This window comes from Macrobrachium nipponense, chromosome 39 (genome assembly GCF_015104395.2).
Source record: "Macrobrachium nipponense isolate FS-2020 chromosome 39, ASM1510439v2, whole genome shotgun sequence".
In the NCBI taxonomy this organism is placed as follows: Eukaryota; Metazoa; Arthropoda; class Malacostraca; order Decapoda; family Palaemonidae; genus Macrobrachium; species Macrobrachium nipponense.
In genome coordinates, this window is record NC_061099.1 from 31,556,201 (window position 1) to 31,578,552 (window position 22,352).

At 39.6% G+C, this 22,352-nt stretch overlaps 2 protein-coding genes across 2 annotated transcripts in view; one reads left to right on the plus strand and one right to left on the minus strand.

Moving 5' to 3' along the window:
• The first annotated feature begins 804 nt into the window (after positions 1-804).
• On the plus strand, positions 805-20,081 carry LOC135210259 (nuclear speckle splicing regulatory protein 1-like). Its single transcript, XM_064243125.1, has 5 exons — positions 805-947; positions 3,297-3,441; positions 15,497-15,658; positions 16,785-16,992; positions 18,914-20,081. The coding sequence occupies exons 1-5, from the start codon at positions 925-927 to the stop codon at positions 19,807-19,809; spliced, it is 1,434 nt and encodes a 477-aa protein (XP_064099195.1). The 5' UTR covers positions 805-924; the 3' UTR covers positions 19,810-20,081.
• A 721-nt stretch (positions 20,082-20,802) lies between these two features.
• The window catches only part of LOC135210404 (galactoside alpha-(1,2)-fucosyltransferase 2-like), a 73,522-nt gene continuing 71,972 nt past the window's right edge, over positions 20,803-22,352 (minus strand). Inside the window, exons 8-9 of the mRNA XM_064243307.1 lie at positions 22,011-22,171; positions 20,803-21,463 (exon numbers count right to left, since the gene is read on the minus strand). Of these exons, the coding sequence (XP_064099377.1) occupies positions 21,255-21,463; positions 22,011-22,171 (370 nt within the window). The 3' untranslated portion in view covers positions 20,803-21,254. The remainder of the gene's footprint in view (positions 21,464-22,010; positions 22,172-22,352) is intronic.

Genomic DNA, 22,352 nt, shown 5'->3' on the forward strand with positions numbered 1-22,352 from the left:
TATTATCCATATATTAGCATATATATAATCTATATATATATATATATTATGTATAGTAGTATATATGTGTGTGTGTGTGTGTGTGTGTGTGTGTGTGTGTGTGTGTGTGTGTGTGTGTGGTTATGACAACCACAGGGAAAAACGAAAAAGGATTTACAACCCTTTTTCATTAATTTTTCGCATGAGATGATGTAAACATAAACATGTGATTCGATCGTGGCGAAAAGAAAAAAAATTCACCCACAAAGGACTACATATAAGCTATAAATGACACACATATACATAATGCCGTCGATCTGAGCAAAGTGGGGTCAACTTTGTTCAAATGAAACTATACCTCGAAGTTTTAGATGACGAAAGGGAAAATTCCCTTTTCTTGTGGCCTATACTAGTATACCTCCCACTCTAAATAATCAATATGTAGTACCTATTGCATTAGGTATATTTAAAGGAAATTCAGAGCAGCATTACAGGTAAAGCAAGGATAGGGTAAATAGTGTAGGTCTCGCCGTTTGAAATCAAACTAGCCCTATGCCAAGCAGCGGCTGTTGCTCTTTGAGCTTGTATTGTAATGGCTCTGAATTCGTCGTTACTCGTTACATAAGAAAACAATAACAACTTACTAGCAACCAAGGCTTGCACTAAGAGGCGAATTGGTGTTGTTCATCATTCTTCTTCCAAAGTTTATAGTCACAAACTGCACCAAACTTGAATAAATCTCTGAAAAATAACAACACGAATTAATAAAATTGCAACTTATTTCCATCATGAAAGAACTGTAAATGAAAGTTACATTAAAAAACACGACACAAAGTTTTGTTCACAAACAAACGGAGCCATAAACGTATTTGTTTACATTTGCAATCGATGGCCCTCAGATGAAATGTGAACTATCTAGACGACCAATAGAATATATTCGATACGATGTCAAATAAGGAAGAAAAGCAGTGAGTATTGCATCCTTGTCAAAAAACTGAGTCAATGAAAGTGGACGAAGAAACATCTTTGTGACGGAAGAGAAATGAACCATAAACTGTTCGGTCCAATGTTGGGGGTTTTAGGTACTACTATAGGCTAAGGGTTGCTGCTAGGGGGGAGGGGGTCGAAGGGACGCTGCAAAGTACCTTTAGTAGTAATACCTATACTACACTATTTGAGGTGGCAATACCCCTCTACTTTTTTGGGGGGGAAGGTTAGGTTAGGTTAGGGAAAATAAGGTCTGGTTACCTAGGTAGCTAAGCCATTCCCTCTGGGATAGACTAGGTACCTACCTACGGCAGAAATGCCTGCTACCTAGTAGGTACTACCAGGTATATACCTGACCACTCACTCTGCATTTACTCCCATAAGAAAGCGATATTTTAAAGTCCATATATGGTAATACTAATGGCATAAAGTAAAGTTTTACCCAACCCCTTTTATTCTTCGTACCGTACGTCCATTTGTATTCTCTTCCTTCCGTCGTACTTTCTGCCATCTTAACAATTCTTTCACAGGTGCAACTGCGACGTTTTCCTTCCGTTACACCTTTCGAACCTATTACTCTCAATGTCCCTTTCAGTGCTAAATGATCTCATACCTAAGTACCAGCGCTTGATCTTCGCCTAAATTTTATGGCAGTGGATGTTTTGCCGTGGCACGGCAGGCTATGCATTTGACTACTTGGCTGGCATTTCTCATGCGCAGTCGATTATTTTCAGACCTTGATATCTAGCTTGTTTTGTTTTACTGGCTTTCGTTATAATGCCGTGAACCGGCAAGAAATCATATGCAATTTTGCTGGAATTAGGCAGACACATTTTGCCAGTTTTGCCAGCACAGAATTGTATTTAGCTGGCTTTAGGGTTACTTGTTCGTGGAGCAAACAAAATAACTGGTTATTCAATTTCTAACCTAACCTAATGAGAGAACCATTTTTCTTGAACAGTAGTACAAGTCAAAACAACATCACTGGCTTTTAAGGGCGTGAAACACTTCAGATACATTTGTGGTTAAGTCATCCTCCGCAGTAATTGACTTACCATCGCACACTGTACCCTAACAAAACCTGGGGAGCTTGGACCCCCCAAGTAAACCATGACCCCTCATTCTGCATTCTATCTTTCCTGTTTTAACTTTTACTTTGAATGTTTCTGACGTTTGTTTTATTTGCAATTGACCCAGCCAACCTAACCTAGCCTAGGGTACCAGGTTACTCTAGTGTGTCTTATTGTATGGATGGTTAAGCTGTTTGCGAACAAAATGAATACATCTGGCAAGTGTTGGCTAGATATTTTCTCTACCCAGTTTACAGTAGGAAACCTTGAAGCTGGCTCACAAGGTGGTTAATTGGTAACAGGTGGGTGAGTTGGAAGTCCCCCACTCACCTCCCATAAGTTATCACTTTTTATCAGCGGCATTCTAATTGACTGAGGAGTTGAAGGTTTCTTGCCTTTCCTGTATAAATGGTGTCTGTAGTTTCCGTAAAACATAGATGTGAACAAGGAAAGGTTAGATGTGAATAGTATATAATACATATTAAGATTCTTGGCTGGAGGACATCAAGATGATGCAGTTTTACAAATGAAGAAGTTTCTGAGAGATGCAAAAATGTTCGTTACTTTTGGTAAGTTTGGTTGTATACTAACATGGGCTTGTGCTCTTGAAGCAGCATTCCATAAGTTGATGCAGTGTCCTTCCAGAGATTTCAGAGACTGAGATGCTTTGTGCAAGTGATGAAAAGGGTCGAAGAACACTGGAAACTTATAATAGGTGCATATGGATAGTAGCGGGATGACCACCAGGAAGGCTCAAAATATCATGGTGAAAGAACACAGATAAAACCTAGTCCAGAGATGAATTCAGACAAAAAGTGCTCCAGTCAGGAGGCACTAGAGAGGACTCATTTTTTGTCTGGCTCCTTGAAATGAAAATCCTAATGATGATACTGATGCACTATTTGACCCTCCATTACATCGTGTGAATTTGACAGTTAGATTTTGGGCAGCAAGTTATTGTGTATCTAATTATTTTTCTCAATATTTCTTCTTATTATTTGTAGGTTTTAATATAATAAAACTACAAGTATATACTGTATGACTGAATGCAGTAAGCCAGTCTTTGATATTAATTGTTTCAACAGTTAATCCCTTTGTCAAAAAATATTAATTTATTTGGTTGTAATCTGTCTTAAGTGTCATCACAGTCAGTATGTACAAATTTTCTTTCTTTTAATTTTTTTATTAATGTATTTTTATCAAAACACTGGTTGTATTGTACACAGGAACATGATACATATACTTCATTTTATATTCCAGATATGGCTTGATTTTGCCTAATAAAAATAAAGCAAGTACGTCACTAGCAATTCGTAGTTTAAATCCTCTACAAGATTCTGATGATGAACTTGAAAAAGATGATGATGATGAGTCAGCCATCAACTGGGTTGAAGCTTCTCTCAAGGTTAGTTTGAATTAGAATCAACTTTAAGTAAATATTATTTGGAACAAGTTTGTAATATCAAATTTGTTGTGTGTTAAAATTTTCTGAGACAAGATCTTTTATAGATCGTTTTTGTTTACTTGTACCATCATACCAACTGCGAGAGTGTTCTCATTCACCAGATGGAAAGATTTTTGTTCTGTTTTTTTTATAGGTAAATAACCCACCACAAAAGGAACTTGCTTACTAAGTCAAAATCATCTAGTGCTTACTCTGCATGATATGGTTATTGGTTAACAGCAATCCTCCTTTTGATCTTGGCTCTTCATTTTTATACATTTAACTTACCTGTCAGATATATACTTAGCTATTTGCTCCGTCGTCCGACAGAAATTCGAATTTCGCGCACACGCTACCTGTAGGTCAGGTGATCTACTTACCTCCCGCTGGGTGGCAGGACTAGGAACCATTCCCATGTTCTATCATATTTTTTCTGTCGGCCATACTGGCAACATCGTTGTGGTATCTCCGGCTGGATTCGTATTTTGCATCGCAATTGATCTTCGTTTGGACTTCTTCTCGGTGACGTATTTGCATTGATTGTACTGGCATACGCGATCGTGGAACCGTTTTTGGAATTTGATTTGTTTTGTTCAACATGATGTCTGATTCTGGAAGTGTGGTGAGAATGTGTGTGAATGTGGGTTGTAAAGTTAGGATGCCGAAGGCATCGCTTGATCCTCATACTATTTGCAAGAAATGCAGGATGTATGAATGTTCTTTTGGTAATACTTGTAATGAATGCAAGGATTTGAGTGTGGAAGAATGGAAATCTCTAACTTCATACTTGAAGAAGTTGGAAAGAGACAGGGTGAGGAGGTCTTCTTCCAAACCTTTGTCTAGCTCTGTATCTAGCGGGTTATCAGTAATATTATACCCTCTTCTCTTTTACTGCCCCATCTAATGTACCTGCTCCTTTATTAGAACCCACAGATTCGGCATCTGAGATTGCGAATCTTAAAGCCGCCCTTCAGAAAATGGAAACCAAAAGGCGGCCATTGAAGGTAAGCAGTGTGATTATAGTGCTGTGGATAGTGATTTAAGTGTCCAGTGGCAGTGGAGGGGGCGTTTGATTGTCTCGAAAACGCTCCCAGGCCTAGACCTCTTTCAAGCTCCCAAGCCCAGAGGAGAAGGAATGTCGAAAGCCGTAAGGAGGTTGTGGAGGATCCCCAACAGTCAGACGTCCCTTCGGCATTTTCTGTATCGCCACAGAATGCTACAGAAAAAGCGTTCTGCGTGAGTGTTTCTCCTCCTCGGAGAATTCTTCACCTAAAAGAGGTTGGAGATCGGCGGATCTTTCTCGCCCTCTGAAAAGACGTTTGGATGAACCCAGGATTACTTCTAGCCCTGAGCGTTTTCAAGAGGAGGACCATTCAGTAATTAAACAACCGAGGGTAGACAATAATGAAGAGACTAAAAGAATCCTTCGCACTTTGCAGGATTCCATCACTTCTCTTGTGGGAGTTCTGTCAAAAGACCCTCCCAGAAGGAAAGACGATTTCCTGCCTATTAAGAAGTCTAGGCTATCGAGGGTTCAGACTCGCCATAGAAATTTGTCATCCTCTGATTTGGAATCGGATTCATCAGCCTTGCATAGGCCGAGCAGGATCCGTTCTCCTGTCAAACGCAAGACGCCAACGAAACGCGTAGAGCCTTCCAGGCGCGAGACGCCAGACAAGAGCGTTGAGTTTTCTAGACGCGATGCGTCAGCCAAGCTTGAAGCGCTAGCCAGACGCGAAGCGCTTTCCAGACGCGAGTCGCCAGTCAGGCGAGTCGAGCATTCCAAGCGCGAGACGTCAACCAGACGCGAGACGCCAGTGTGCATCAAGGCGCCAAGAAGACGCGAGCTTCGAGATAGGCGCGTGACGCCAACCAGAAGCAGGACGCCTCCCAGGAGCGAGGCGCCAGGCAAGCGCCAGGACACTACGAGGCGCGAGACGTCAACAAGAAGCGTGACACCTCTCAGGAGAGAGTCGCCAAGCAAGCGCGAGGACGCTCCAAAGCGGGTGACGCCAGCCAGAAGCATGACGCCTCCCAGGAGCGAGGCGCTAGGCAAGCGCCAGGACGCTTCGAGGCGCGAGACGTCAACTAGAAGCGTGACGCCTCTAAGGAGAGAGGCACGAGGCAAGCGCGAGACGCTCCAAGGCGCGTGACGTCAACCAGAGGCGTGACGCCTCCCAGGAGAGAGGCGCCAGGTAAACGCGAGGACGCTGCAAGTCGCAAGACGCCCAGCCAGAAAGCGTGACGCCTCCCAGACGCGAGGCTCCTTCTAGACGTGAGGCCTCTACTAGTTGTGGGGACGGTATTGTTCGTAGTCCTTCACCTACTAGTAAAACATTTTCACCTAGAGCGGCTTCTCTTGATAGAGAATCGTTCAGGAAAGAGCGATCTCCTTCTAACCTTGAACTTGAAGAGATTTCTGAGGAGAAGTTTCAAAACTAACGAGGGACTTTCCAATTATAAAAGTTTTAGCCTCGTTACTTTCTTGAGAGTTTGGGGATTCTCTTAGTCCTGCAGCTCCTCCTTCGCCGAGATCTCTGTTTTCGAGCACAAAAACCCCGAAATCCTCGGCTTTCTTAAAGATGAAGCCAGCGATCTCAATGAAGAAAGCCCTCCAGTCTTTAGATTCGTGGCTTTTATCTAAAAAGGAAACTTTGAGAACTGTTTATTGCTCTCCACCCTCCAAGCTGACAGGGAAAAGAGGCATTTGGTATAGGACGGAAGAGGCGATGGGATTGATGCTCTCTTCTGCAGATTCAGATTTCTCGAGTCTTGTAGAGTCTGTGAGAAGACAGTCTCTCAATTCAGCAAAGGCGTCCTGGAGTATGTCGGAATTAGATCAGCACCTTAAGGGAATTTTTCACGTCTTAGAGGTGTTCAACTTCTTGGATTGGTTCTCTTGGGGTGCTGGCTAAGAAGACGAGTGAGCCAGATTTTGTTTCTTGATCCACAAACTTTGCACAGTGTCCTATCTTGCATGGATAAGGCTGTGCAAGATGGTTCTGGTGAGTTCGCGGCTCTTTTGGATCTGGAATGTTAAAGAAAAGATCTCTTTACAGTTCCTTTCTGACGAAAGGAGTTTCTCCTTCTCAGAGGTCCGCTCTATTATTCGCACCTCTGTCAGAACATCTGTTTCCTTCATCTTTAGTGAGGATGTTTCGAGATCCTTGTCGGAAAAGGCTACGCAGGACCTTCTTGTACAATCTACAAAGAAAATTAGACCTGCAGTTACAACTCAGAAGAAGGTGGCTCGTACTCCAGTGGTGCCCTTTCGTGGAGCCCCCATCAACTCGATCAACTTCGAAGAGAAAACCCTTCGACAAGCGAGGGAGGTCTTCCTGCCGCTCTTTTAAAAAGAGCAAATAGCAGCCATGTCCTCCAAGCACAGGTAGGGCCAGACTTCAATACTTTTCTGGATGCCTGGTCCGTAAGAGAAGCAGATCCCTGGACTCTGTCTGTCCTACAGAAGGGGTACATCATTCCCTTCGTAGACAGACCTCCTTTGGCAACATCTCCGAAGGATTTGTCGACGAGTTACAAGGACCCTGGACTGAACGAGACTCTCCTTCAGACGGTGGTGTCGATGAGGGACAAGAATGCAATAGAGCTAGTGCAGGATCCATTCTCCCCGGGGTTTTACAACCGCCTTTTCTTGGTTCCAAAGGCTTCAGGGATGGAGACCCGTCCTAGATGGTAAGCGTCCTGAACAGGTACGTGGAGAAAAAGAAGTTCTCCATGGAGACTTCAGCTTCAGTTCTGTCTTCCCTACGTCAGGGAGATTGGATGGTATCCCTGGACCTTCAGGATGCTTACTTTCATGTTTCCGATTCACCCATCGTCAAGAAAATATCTAAGATTTGTTGTACAAGGACAAATCTTCCAGTTCAGGGCCTTGTGCTTCGGCCTATCGACCGCCCCTCAGGTATTCACGTATCTGATGCGGAACGTGGCCAAATGGCTTCATTTAGAAGGGATAAACATCTCAATGTATCTCGACGACTGGCTAATCCGGGCCAAGTCGGAGAAAGTGTGTTTGGAGGACCTACAGTCTACTTTGAACCTAGCAAAGACGTTAGGATTACTCGTGAACCTCGAGAAATCTCAGATGAATCCCCAGTCAGAACTTAGTCTATTTGGGGATTCGGATGGATTCTCGGGGTTTTCGGGCTTTTCCGTCCCAGGAAAAAGGATTGCTCGGGGATTACAGAAAATCTCAAGCTTCCTAGAGAAAGAACGGAGTTCGGTGAGGGAGTGGTTAAGTCTTCTGGGAACCCTTTCCTCACTAGAACAGTTCATTTCGCTAGGAAGACTCCACCTACGCCCTCTTCAATTCTTCCTAAGAAGAATTTGGAGTTGGAAGAACGGGCAACTTTCAGACACTTTCAGTATTCCTCTGGAAGTAAAGAATCATCTGAAAGTGGTGGATTGTCCCTTAGAAAAGCACGAGGGCTTGTCTCTAGAAGTTCGGAACCCAAACCTAATCTTGTTCTCAGACGCTTCAGAGAAGGGATGGGAGTGACTCTAGGGACAAAAGAAGTATCAGGCCAATGGAGGAAGGATCAGCTAGACTGACATATAAACTCCAAAGAACTTTATGCCGTTCTTCTAGCTCTAAAAGCCTTCGAGACAGAGTTGTTAGGTCAAGTGGTACAGGTCAACTCGGACAACACCACAGCGTTGGCCTATATCAAGAAACAAGGGGGAACTCACTCTCTTTCTCTGTTCCATATAACAAAAGAGCTGTTGTATTGGGCAAAAGAAAAGAAAGTGACTCTTCTCACAAGATTCGTGAAAGGAGGAGAAGAACATCAGAGCAGACAGGCTAAGCAGGTTAAACCAAGTTCTCCCCACAGAATGGACCCTTCACATTCAGGTGTGTCAAGCTCTGTGGTCCCTGTGGGGCAGTCCACATATAGACCTATTCGCCACCTACCTATCCGCAGAAGGATAGAGAACTTTTGCTTCTTAGTGGAAGACCCGCGATAAGCGATAGCGGTGGACGCCATCCTGCTGGACTGGTCAGGCCTAGATGCCTACGCCTTTCCCCCCTTCAAATGTTAGGAGTGGTGTTAAGAAAATTTGCGGCATCAAGAGGACGAGACTAACACTCATCGCTCCCTTTTGGCCGTCTCAAGATTGGTTCACAGAGGTACAGGAATGGACAGTGGACTTCCCAAGATCTCTTCCACACAGGAGAGAGGTACCATCAAAACCTCTCCGCTCTCGCTCTGACTGCCTTTCGACTGTCGAAAGACTTGTCAGAGCGAGAGGCTTTTCAAGCAAAGCTTCAAAAGCAATTGCTAGAGCCCGGAGATCTTCAACGATTCAGGTCTACCAATCAAATGGGATGTTTTTAGAAGATGGTGTAAGAAGAATAAACTGTCCTCTTCCGATACCTCTGTGACCAACATAGCTGATTTCTTGATTTTCCTTAGGGAAGAATCAAAATTATCAGTTTCATACCATTAAAGGTTATCGAAGTATGCTTTCTGCCGTATTTCGAAACAGAGGTTTGAGAATTGCAGAAGATAAAGACCTCCACGATCTTATTAGATCTTTTGAAACCTCTAAAACCTTTTCTCCTCGCACTCCTAACTGGAACCTAGATGTAGTTTTGAGATTTCTATCATCTAGTAGATTTGAACCTCCTCTCAACGCGTCGTTTAGAGATCTAACGAGAAAATGTATTTTCTTGTTGTCGTTAGCGACTGCGAAGAGAATTAGTGAAATACACGCTCTAGATTCTCGAGTAGGATTTAAGAGTGATGCGGCAATTTGTTCTTTCCAGACTCTGTTTCTGGCCAAGAACGAGAACCCTTCAAAACCCTGGCCAAAGAGTTTTGAAGTTAAAGGACTTTCAAATCTAGTAGGAGAGGAATTAGAAAGATCTTTATGTCCGGTTAGAGCTTTGAAGTTCTATTTAAAGAAGAAGAATGAACTAAACGGATGTCCCCCAAACAAAGCCTGTGGTGCGCAGTTTTCTGGGATCCTAGTAGACCCATGTCAAAAAATGCATTAGCATTTTTTGTGAGGAGCATTATTACGGATGCTCATAATAACTGCACTGAAGACTCTTTCAGGACTCTCCGAGTGAAGGCTCATGAGGTTAGAGCGGTAGCCACTTCATTAGCATTTCAGAAGAACATGTCTTTAAAAGACATTGTGGACGCGACTTACTGGAGGTGTAATTCAGTGTTCGCATCACACTATCTCAAGGACGTTAAAGTACATATGAAAAGTGTTTCTCTCTGGGTCCTTTTGTATCAGCCGATACAGTGCTGGGGATGGGAGCACATAACGATCTTTAGAAAAATTTGTATTTGTTCTAATTTTTTATAGTACTACCTTGTGAGACGAGTTGTTGGTTTTTTCTGCTGATTAGTATGCTCGGTGGCGCACGGGCGTCCTAGTTTGGATCAGTAGGGGAATCAAGAGACGTCTTACTGGCTAGATTGTACAAACATTTTTTTTTAAATTTTATTTTTATTTTTGTACTTTACTGTACGAATGTTTGTGATTCGAGTTTGTGGTTGTTTTTCGCAAGAGGTTAGGGGATAACTTCTTGCAATCTTAGAACTAACATAGATAGGTTGAGGTGATCGGGATCGATGTTGTGCTCCTTGTATAGGTCTTGTCAAGTAAGTGGATAAGCACCCATTGACGTAGTCCTTCCAGGATCTACCAAGTAAGCGGGTAAGACCCCTTTGTTTTTTTTGCAGAACCACAAGACTCTTAGCCATAGATCAATATCTCGCTGAGGGCTCTTGAGACTGACTAGACTCCTGGATTGTATTCATGAAGTCTTCAGTCTAAACAGGTAGGAACCAAGGTTTTTTTATTTATTTATTACCTACAACGATAGTTGTGATTCCTGTTTAATTCTGTATTTAGCTGTCTCTGTCCCACCTCCAATGGTGTGAATCAGCTAAGTATATATCTGACAGGTAAGTTAAATGTATAAAAATGATATTGTTATTATCAATAAAGTTTTATACATACTTACCTGGCAGATATATACAAAATTATACCCACCCTACCTCCCCTCAGGAGACAGGCGGTATAGAAAAAAATATGATAGAACATGGGAATGGTTCCTAGTCCTGACCACCCAGCGGCAGGTAAGTAGATCACCTGACCTACAGGTAGCGTGTGCGCGAAATTCGAATTTCTGTCGGACGACAGAGTCAAATAGCTAAGTATATATCTGCCAGGTAAGTATGTATAAAACTTTATTGTATAATAACAATATCATTTTTCACTCTTTGATAAAGATAGGCACTCTTGTATGGTTGCTGAGCTTAGATCAAAGGGAAGAGTAGTCAGTCATTATACTACTAGCCCAAGCTTAGATTAAAAAGGAGAGTTGAGATTGGGGTTGCTATCCTTGTCTAATAAAAAATCATTGTTACTAAAATGCACAGGGTTCCTGTAAATGGGAACGAGTCACAGTGATACTCAGAGAGCTAACAGTGAATTGGCTAAAGTAGGGGATTATAAGGATTTTGTTTTGTAAAAGTAACTGATTAGCAAAATGCCATTCAGGCAGTTCAGTGCGCTTTGTTAAAGAGCATCATTTTCATTACAGAAAATTATTATTATAGAAAGGAAATTTATTAGAATTTTTAATTTAAAAGCTATAAAAAAAGTTTTACAATGTGAGACATACTTGGGACAAACAGTAATAGATCAAAAATAGGTTCTTGGATGCTGACCAACATAGAACTCCATGATCAGCAGCAAATTGGTCATTCCTTTCCTTTGAGGTATGATTTAATCATTGTATTGTCTTTGAAGATTGCTGCTATTGTCCAGGAGACTAAGTCTTTTGCTTGCAGGGACTCTTCCAACTAGCCAATAGCATAGATTACTTATATGGAGGCCTCTTTCCCTCTGTGACAAACAAAAGGGCTTTTGTAGGCTCCCAAGAACTGCATCCTGTTCTGAGTTTGACACATCTGATTGTCTGTTTGGAGTTTTTACTCCTGACACCAACTTAGATTCTTTGCTTGCTAACTGATCAAATCTTGGACTAGGAGAGTGTCTGGAATGAAGACCTGTCGTATCACTCCTGACAGAATAAAATTGGTCTTATTTTCCAGTATGAAAAGGAGGGCAAAAATTTTTAGCAAGGACACTCGTTCTGGAAGTGACAACCATTTCTTTGCTGGCAGGCTTCTGAGGAAAGAAAATTTGGGAGAATCATATGTAACTAGTCTACATGGTTCTCTGATGGCAAAGCCCAAAAACTGCATCTTCATTATGAAATAGGCTATCATCTGGAATAGAACTAAGATTAATTCTAAATATAGAATAGGCCAGCTCAATAGTATTGGGTCTATGACAGGAAGAGGAAGAGAGTTGGCGGAGTTGATGAGGATAAAGAGAGTGGATATTTTGTGTGCAGGAAACTCGATGGAAGGGTAATAAAGCTAAAGAACTGGGGGATGGCTACAAGCTAATCTATAGTGGAGCAAATGAGCAGGGTGGGAATGGCGTTGGTGTAGTGTTGTCTGGGGAAATGAAGAATGCAGTGACGGAAGTGAGTAGAAAGAATGACCGCATTATGAGAGTGAAGATATGTTATGGAGGGGAAACAATGAACATCATTAGCGCTTATGCTCCACAAGTGGGCTGCACAGAGGAAAAAAAAGAGCTGTTTTTGGAACGAAATGAGTGAGGTAATGCAAGAACTGGAAGAGTAGGAGAGGACTGTAGTGGGGGCAGACTTTAATGGATATGTCGGAAATGAAAAGGATGTAATTGAACGTGTGCATGGAGGACTTGGGATTGGGGAGAGAAACCCAGAAGGAGAGAGTATAGTAGACTTTGCTGTGTCCTTTGATATGGCTATAGTGAACACATTCTTCAAAAAGAAGAGGGAGCTCTTGATAACATACAGGAGTGGCGGTAGGTGCACAAATAGATTACCTCCTTTACAATAGATCAAGGCAGGTGGAAGTTAGGAATTGTTAAAGTTATCCCAGGTGACCATGTGGCCCCCCAACATAGGCTCCTTTGTATGGATTTAAAGATGAAAAGAGAAAAGAAAACGAAAATGGGGGGTAAAGAAGATCAAGGGTATAAAATGTTAGAGAGGGATAATGATAAGAAGAGAGAGTTCAGGAGAAGAGTGCTGGGAGAGGTTGATCTGGGAATTGAAGATGTTGGGAGAATGGTGGAGGCATAATGCATCAGTGATTAGAAGACATGGAAAGGAGATACTAGGGGAAAACATCTGGAATAGTATGGGAGGAAAAGGAGAGCTGGTGGTGGGGAGAAGAGGTGGGGGAAGTGGTGAAGGGTAAAAGGGAGGCAAAGAAGAGATTTGAAGAGTCACAGCTGGAGGAGGACAGAGAAAGATTAAGAGAAAGAAACAAAGAAGTAAAAAGGGTGGTAGCTCAAGCTAAGGCAAGGGCATATGAAGAGGTTTTTAATGAACTGGAAACCAAGGAAGGGTTGACTAGTGCTCAAACTGTCAAAAGTAAGAAATAAAAGAACAAAGGACATCACCCATATTAAGCAAATGAAAGATAGGAATGGTATGGTCATAAAAAAGGAAGAAGACATCCTGAAAAGATGGAAAGAGTATTTCAAACAACTGCTAAATGAAGAAAATGAAAGACTTGTAAGAGAGGATAGACAAGTAAACATGGGAATGGATAATGGTTGGATATCTAGGGATGAAGTGATAGGAAAAAACTGAAGGAAAGCCTTTAAAAAGAATGAGGGGAAGGCAACAGGACCTGACTTAATCCCAGTCGAAGTTTGGAAAGCCTTAGGAGAGAAGGGGTAGACATCTTGTATGATCTGATGGTAAAAATATTCGAACAGAAAAAGATACCAGAAGAATGGCGGGAAAGCATATTGATACCTATATTTAAAAGTAAAGGTGATGTCCAGGAATGCAGTAATTAGAGGTATAAAACTAATGTCTCACACGTTGAAGATTTTGGAAAGAATAATAGATAGCAGGCTGAGAGAGGAAGTTAGAATAGGGAAGGAACAGTTAGGATTTATGAAGGGAAGTGGCACAACGGATGGAATATTTTGCATAAGGCAGCTAATGGAGAAATTCAGAGAAAAACAACGAGACCTGCATATGGTATTCATAGACCTTGAAAAGGCCTATGACAGAGTGCCAAGGCAAGAAATATGGAGATGTTTGAGGGAGAAGATGGTGCTGGAAAAATATGTCAGAATTATTCAGATGTACAGGAATGTGTATACTAGAGTGAGGAGTAGTGTTGGAGAGACGGATGGATTTGAGATAGGAGTTGGATTACACCAGGGGTCAGCACTTAGCCCATTCATCTTCAACATCGTGATGGATGTAATGACCAGGGATGTTAGAGAAGCAGTGCCATGGTGCATATTATACGCGGATGACATTGTGTTGTGTTCAGAGGGGAGGGAGGAGTTGGAGGGAGGTTGGAGAGGTGGAGAGCAGCACTTGAGGAGAGAGGAATGAGAATAAGCAGATCAAAAACCGAATATATGTGTTCCAGTATTACTGAGGACGGTGGAAGTAGCATAAGATTGGGTGGGGAAGAAATAAAGAAAGTACAGAAGTTCAAGTACTTAGGGTCCGTATTAGAGGATAGTGGAAGCATGGACCAAGAGTGAGACACCGAATTCAGGCAGGATGGAATAACTGGAGGTCTGCATCAGGGGTCCTCTGTGACAAAAAGGTCCCTCTGAAATTGAAAGGAAAGTTCCATAGGACGGTGATCAGACCAGCAATGTTATATGGAACAGAAACAGCAAGTATGAGGAAAACAGAGGAGAAGATGGATGTAGCAGAAATGAGAATGTTGAGATGGATGTCGGGAGTAACAAGGGAAGATAGGATTAGAAATGAGTATATAAGAGGATCGATAAAGGTAGCTGAAATATCGAAGAAAATACAGGAAGGAAGGCTTCGATGGTATGGACACCTGTTACGAAGGGAGGAACGTCATGTTGGAAGACATGCGATGGAAATGGAAGTGCAGGGTAGAAGGAAGAAGGGAAGACCAAGAAAGAGATGGCGTGATTGTGTAGGGGAAGATATGGAATTGAAAGGTATGAATGAGAACGAGGCACAGGACAGAAATCGGTGGAGACGACTCATTCGCAATGGCGATCCCATATAAAAATGGGTTTAAGCTAGGAAGAAGATAGCATATCTTAAAACTGCCATTTTCATTGAAAGGGCGAGTATTAAGATCTTTGGCATACAAGATTCCTTCAAGAAATCTGGTCAGGACTAGCCAGTTGTCCGAGTAAAGGAGAAATTGACTCCCTAAAATGACACCAGGCACAGCTGAATAACCTCATGAGTGCCTTGCACAGAGCTCAGAACTAAAAACTTGGGTACTGAAAACAAAGGCAATGATTCCTCAGAAAATCTTGTCAAAGCTACAAATATGTTGAGATTGGGTACATAATTATACTGTCCTATATGTTTGTATACTGTCATCTTTAAAGTAACGTAGTCCTGGTGTAACCTAGCATTAGTGAAGAGCTTATTTTGTTTTCTTTATTTTTAATTAAAAGTATATATGTTCCTTTGGAAATGCAAACCTTTGCCTTTCATTTGGGAATTCCTCATTGCAAGTAGGAGATTACAGGAGTCATTGATTTGTGCTCACTTTTCATTACTAGGTTCATGGCATTTCTTAGTGGGTTGTTCAACGTCCAGTTTGTTGATGGAGATGACCTCCCACCTATGGGATGAAACTCTGATATGGAAGACGATGATTTACACGTCTGTAGAAACAAATAACAAATTTTCTTCGGATTACAAATCAGAGATCTCACCTCAACTGCCTTACCTTTATCTCAAGGCTAAAGAAAAAAGTACTTGGTGATATCAGATGAGTGAGGGGTATTACCTGTTACCCCCTGTAAACACTAATTAATTACAGTACCTTATTAATCCAGTTTGCACTGAAGAATACTCTTATACAAAAGGCTCTGGTATGTATATCAAAGGAAAATATAAATCACTTTAATAAGGTTATTTTTATTTCTTTAGAAATCAGCGGGAAACTCAGGCCAACAGAACTTGCAGAAGCGTATGGTGCGCGAAGCATTAGAAGAGGATGCGTCAGTATTTCAGTATGATGAAATCTATGATGAAATGCAGGCCAACAAATCGGCTCAAGCTGCTGCAAAGAAGCAGGCGGAAGAAAAGAAGGTATGTATTGCAAAAAAACCTCTTTTATATTGAATACAAAACTGTGAATTATAGGATCATTGTAGGATCCTTCTTAGTTAATCCCAAATGCTACACAGCTTTGTTCCTCTTTGTTATTTACAAATGCTACTCAACTATGTTCCTCTTATTTCCAAGTGCTACATAGTCTTGTTCCTTTGTTATTTCCAAATGATGTACAGTCTTGTGTCTCTTTGTTATTTCTAAATGCTACACAGTCGTCTTCTCCTTTATTATTTCCAAATGCTACTGTCTTGTTTCTCTTTGTTATATACAAATGCTACAGTCTTGTCCCTTGTAATATCAAATAGTTCTGCTTCCTTCATAATTATTTGTTTAGTAAAGGCCAATATTAGGGCACTAAAAAATAAAAAAAATAAATTATAATTTTATGATAGAGAAATTAAGCTCTTAAGCAAAACAGAGGATTTTTCACACAAAACAGATTTTTCATTTGTGATAGTTCCTCTAGGTATGTACACTTTTTTTTCAGTGATGGCTTTTCTGGTTCGAGTGCTTAATCAAAGTTACCATAGCACATGGAAGAGGTAGAAACATTGCTAGTGGGTATTCTTCTTCTAATTAGATGTGGATTACTATTATTGCTTTGGATTATAATGTCCTCTGGATTTTACTTTGATGCAGGTCTTATTAAAATACATTTTCAGTAAACTTTCCAAACCTGGATTTTTTTTTCATGGTAATCTATCTTAAATACTGCTGGTGTTGGAATGATAAATACTTGAAGTTGTTCAGTAATTGAGTAGTAATTGTTGATCTCTATACATTAAGTTAAGTATATCTTAGTTTTACCAGACCACTGAACTGATTAACAGCTTTCCTAGAGCTGGCCCGAAGGATTAGATATTTTGACGTGGCTAGGAACCAATTGGTAACTTAGCAATGGGACCGACAGCCTAAAGTGAGATCTGAACCACATCGAGAAATGAATTTCTATCCCCAGAAATAGATTTCTCTGATTCCTTTTTGGCAGAATGGTGAACCGAACCCAGATCCTGAGGTCAGTAGTCAAGCACGTAACCAACTCATTCAACAAGGACCAGCTCTGTATACATGACCTCTGTTTAACTTCACTTAATCTTTTCAGCCAAAATACATCCAGAATATTATCAAACAAGCAGAAAAGAGAAAACTAGAAGGTGAACGAAGGACAGAACGTAAGGTTCAGAAGGAGCGTGAGGAGGAAGGAGACATGTTCGCAGATAAAGAATCGTTTGTTACACCTTCATACTTAAAAAAGATGGAAGAGCTGAAAAAAGCTGAAGCCGAGGCGAAGCTTGAAGAAATGCGAGAAGGTAATTATCATCTTTATGCACTGTACAAAGTCACTTATATTTATTAGGTTATCAGGTTCCCAATAGCAAGCAAGTTTGCATTCATATAATAGACAAACCTTATACTACAACTTTATCCATGCTGAACTACATGATGGATAAAATTAGTATTGCTGGTTTACTGCTTTCGTCATCATTACCGTCCCTAATGCCATGCACGACACAAAGGACCTCATTGAAATTCTGCTGCATATGCCTATCCTGTACTTTATCTTCCACAAATCTCAATGCATCTTCAGCCACCTCAGCTCTAATCCAAGTTTTGGACCAAAAGATTGGTGTCGGGTAAGCCCCTTGTCTTTCAGTTTGCCTCCCTCTTAGTGCTTAATTTACAGAAGTGCTTCCTTGGTTTCCAATCTTCATTCTTTTCATCAGTGGATAAAGCTTTTCTTGTGATTTGATCATAGCAATAGGATCAAGAGTACAGAACAGGAATTTTGCTGTGATTGATAGTGAACTGTGAAAAGGTGTCCATTTTTAATTGTGAAATGAAAAGTAGCTAGTTACACCAGTTAAGGTAAGGTATTTGGTGCGAGGAATAACCATGCAGTAAACTTGTAGAGCTTTAAACAGTCATGAATTTCTTCATGTGCTAATGTTTTTGTTCCACATGGAGACTTTGAGATTATGACTTAATTGTTTCCTGTATTTTTCACTTTCCAGGAGCCACTTAGAAATCTTATAAAAAAATTCTTTAAAGCATATTTCTATGCTTTAAAGAAGTTTTTTACATATTTTGGAAAATTTGATGATCCTGTAATATTGCTTTTTGATAATTTGTGTCTTCCTCTACAAGTTCTTGATTTCTGCTACCATCAGTGATTGTTGCCAGATTCCTTGTCTTATCACAAATTTTCCAACTTACCTGGGTATGGGAGGAACTTACCTGGGTATGGGAGGTTCGTAAACTAACATGTGTTGTCCTAAAGTTTTTTCATGGACTTGAACATAACTGATTAAGAAAAAAACTGCACATAGCAAGGCAGACTTTCAGTCTGGCTTTTAAAGTTAATAATTTCAAAGTATATGAGGCCTAAGGGTAGAAATTTTTATGATGATTACTTGTAAAGGTTATACCATGACCCTAGCAACCATACTTCTTTCAAGTTGCTTCAAGTTGGAGTATTACATATGAGAGTCAAGTGCATTTATGTCATTGATTCTATAGAGTTCTTAGCAAGCTCTGATTTCATTTTTATGAATATGAATCAGTTCATTTTTATGAATATGAATCAGAAGTAATGCAGTTCAACAATAACTGTGTTTCATCAAATAATAATAGTTTCTCCAAAAGTTTTGGTAATAGCTTCAAGAGAATTAAGATATCAATCATATTTAAGGGTATTTCTCTCTTACTTTCCTATGAAAACAACCTCAGACACATTTCACTGGAGCTTTTCCCATAGTTCTTTAGCTTTCATTAGGCATCAATATTTCAAAGGTGATAAATGAAAATTAAATTAGTAATTTGTTTTTTGTTCCTAATTTTTTATTAGGTATGAATCTTAATATTTATTTTTTAGGGAAAGCCATACTTCCCTTGCTTTTACCCGGCAGTGATAATAAGTTTGATATGCTAAGTACAGGTATGCTGTCTTTAAAGATTTTTGAAGATTATTCCCATATAAATACAGACATTCCTATTTTTTGGTGTGACTAGCTTTATGAGACAAGACTTTTTCAACTCTTTTAAACTATTTGGAATTATAATGTTAACTTTGTCAACACCACAGGAAGTTCCCTATACTATTTAATAAATTTAGCATAACAAAGACGTTCAGGGAAATTGACAAAATTTGCAAAATTGATGCTTTCTATTTATTTCACATTTGTAATTTTAATGTTCTACACTGGTAGACTCATTTTAATTATTGTATTCCAGAAAGGGTAGATGTTATGAAACACAAGAATTTTGGGGTATTTTACAATCACCTCTTCAAACAGAAAATGGGTGAATCAGAGGTGAAGAAAGAACCAGTGAGTGATGAGGATGAAGACAGTAAAATGGGAATTATTAAGAAGAGAGAAGACCCCAAACGACAGAAACACTACAGAACTCAGCGAGATCTGAGTGAGTCACCAGAACGGGAAAGTAGAGGTAGACCAAAGGCTATGAAACAAGAAGATCATTCTTCTGATTCAGATGACGAGAAAGAAATGCAGATGTACAGAGATAGAAGAGAGAAATATAAGTCTATGGGAAACAAGAAAGATGATGATAAAAAGTCAAAGGACAAGGATGACAAGGGCAGAGAAAGAGGTAGATCACAAGAGCGAGCGAGAGACAGGAACAAGTCTGACGACAAAGGGAAAAATGATAAACGTGATAAAAAATACATACGAGATAAATCTCATGAACGAGAAAGGAATAACAGAGGTAGACACAGATCTAGATCACGAGAACACTATAGAAGAAGCAGCAGGTCTAAAAGCCCTACTAATAAACGAGACGATCGCCGTCGAAGAGAAAGTAGATCTCGATCTCCTCAAAGAAGTTCAAAAAATCATGACAGAGTGAAGGTAAAAGAAGAACCCAACAAGTCTCCTGAGAGAAAAGAGAGAAGGGACAGGAGAGATGAAAACTCCAAGCAAGACAGGGATGATGAATTCACACACAAAGCAAACGTAAAAATTAAGAAAGAAAGTGAATTAGAAGAAAAAGAGAAGAGAATGGATAGAATCAGAAAATTGTTCACGAAACGGACTGTTGGAGAAAAGTTTGATCAAGCTCTTCAAAGATTTTACATAAGAAAAGCAGAACGAGAAGCAAATGGTTAGCTGGAGGCCGTATAGTTATACGTATTTCTGAGGATATCCTTATTGGTTATCCTACAGGAAAGCTGTACCAGGCAGTGGACAAATTATGCAAACTTTTGGACCATAAAACAGGTTATCTTTCTTCTTCCCTCTAGACTGCTATTTTTGTATTTTACCAACATGGTTTAAAAATCAGAAAATTGTTTATTATGAAAAATTGATCTGTCTGATTTGTATCTTTTTTTAGCATTGTTGGAAAATAAGACTTTTACTACAGTAAAACATGACACAAGGCTAGTTGTATTTTTGTCACTTTTATGTCAACAAATATCTGTGCAGTACTTTAATCTGGTGTTGAAATAGGTACAGATATAATTTGGATGACATCATAAAAAAAAACTCTTAAGTTACATGTTTGAGGCACCCCAAAGAAAAACATAACAAAGAGCCATTTTTCTCCATAGGTGGAGAAAATGCATTCCAAGTTTTGCAGACTTTAAATAGCAACTGATCATGACAGCCAAGATAACCCAGCAAAACATGGCAAATTTTTAAAAGTAATTTGTATTTTCATAGCAAAGTAATTTGTAATTTTTATAGCAAAACATGGCAAATTTTTTAAAGTAATTTGCATTTTTCCTATGCATACAAACTGAAGTTTTTCACATACAGAGTGCCTTACAGCTCATCCATTGGACCAGCTGTGGTGTGGATAACATGGAGGGAAAACCTAGTGGGGATGGAGGAGAGAGTGGGGTGGGGGATCACCCACTCTCTCCAAATCATACCAGAACTTAAAATAATATTTTCATAAATGTTTTAATTACTGATAAAATGTACAGTTTTGAAAAATAATCCGAAAGTCAAGCTTAAGTTTGACTACTAAAATTTAATTTCTTTAATCACTGTAATTCTCAACAACTGAATCTTGTCTTTAACATTAGATGGTATGGCTGCTGTTATCTACAACTTGATAAAATTTCTAAAAACATGCTGATAGACAGTGCTGTTCTACAGATACAGGAAATTTCAAAGGAACTAAAGGAAAGAATTAATTACTTTAAATTTCCTTGAACATTTTACTTATAAAATCTATGTACAGTATCTACAACAAATTCTACTTATAAAATCTATGTACAGTACCTACAACAAATACTTTTCTTGAACATTGTGTAGCATTAGCAATACACAGCTCTTCTATATATAGGAACTTTCTTAAAAACTATTATATACAGCACAAGTACTTGAGAATAATCTTTGTCGCTAATTTTAGTTTGTATGCAAATGATAAAGAAAAATACTTGAGCAATCTAGTTATTTTTGACAGTATAGTACAATATTAGCCAACTATACCATTTAATCCTTGCATTGTTATAGGATATCAGGCTGTATTATTTAGATCCCTAGAATATACATAAATATGATAACAAGCAACTCAAATTGACTCCAGAAGACCTGGTCTAGACTCAGGTACCAAGCGCCACCCAATTTCGGAAGCCTAGCTCTCCCAGGGTTGTTGGGTGTATGAATGGGATCTTAGAGCAGTTGCTAACTAGAGGGTATACCACCTCGCCCCCTGCCAGATACGATCCCCAGAATCCAAAAGATCCAACTGTCATAATGGAGTGGGAACACTCAGCCAGAAGAGCGAGGTCCTCTTCAGGTTGTTCAAACTCTATGGGGGTAAGTGTTAGTCAGTTGTTTGCATTTTCTTGATTTTATTTTACGTTTAGCCACACCAAATTACCATTAGTTTCCTAGTGCTGCAGCTTCTACATTTATGAAATTCCTCTGATGTACTGATTTAAGGATGAAGAGTTACATATACCATTCCAAAATGAAATATCATGACTATTCTGGTGTTGAATATTTCCATATATCAGTCATTCAATTAGCCAATAATCCTCACTCTACCTATAACTACTGTATGTAAAATGGACTGCCATCCCTTAGAAAAAGCTTCAATTTTATCGGAAAAATAGCTTATATCTTTTTATGGCATGGATTCTAATTGCTTCCAAATAAAATCATCTTCGAAAGTTAGTCTACAATCACAACATTAGGATTAATACACAAGAAACATGTTTGGATTATACACTAGAAATGTGATGCAATGTTCATAGTGTATCAATTGGTAAGTCATTACTCGTAATCAGTGCCCAGTATAGTAAACTATCACTACCTACTCCATGTATATTTACGTGAAATACCAAAATACTAACCTGACAATATAATGTCTTTAGTTTCATTGAAATGTTGTTCAGCATACACTCTGTCATCTGTGCAGACAACAAACACTGGATTTGCGATGACAGAACGATAATAATTCAACGCCTCTACATAAAATAATGTTTCGGGTACCTTGCAGTGAAAGAATTTCTGTCAAAAAAAACAAAGGTGATACAATTACTATCACAAAAAATTAGGTCATAAACATACAATATGAAACCTTTTAATGTTAGTTAAAGTTATAAATTCATAAAAACACCGCCTTTATTTCTCTGACTATACTATTCTGTTGTTTTATTGGATCTAGTAACAGCAACATAGACACGTATAACCAA

What these genes read in the sequence shown, in the direction of transcription:
- LOC135210259 (XM_064243125.1), top strand. Translation starts at nt 925, where the DNA reads ATGTCAAATAAGGAAGAAAAGCA. An exon ending in GGGTTGAAGCTTCTCTCAAG is followed by an intron (nt 3,442 to 15,496) that starts GTTAGTTTGAAT and finishes TTATTTCTTTAG; the next exon opens with AAATCAGCGGGAAACTCAGG. An exon ending in AGCAGGCGGAAGAAAAGAAG is followed by an intron (nt 15,659 to 16,784) that starts GTATGTATTGCA and finishes TAATCTTTTCAG; the next exon opens with CCAAAATACATCCAGAATAT.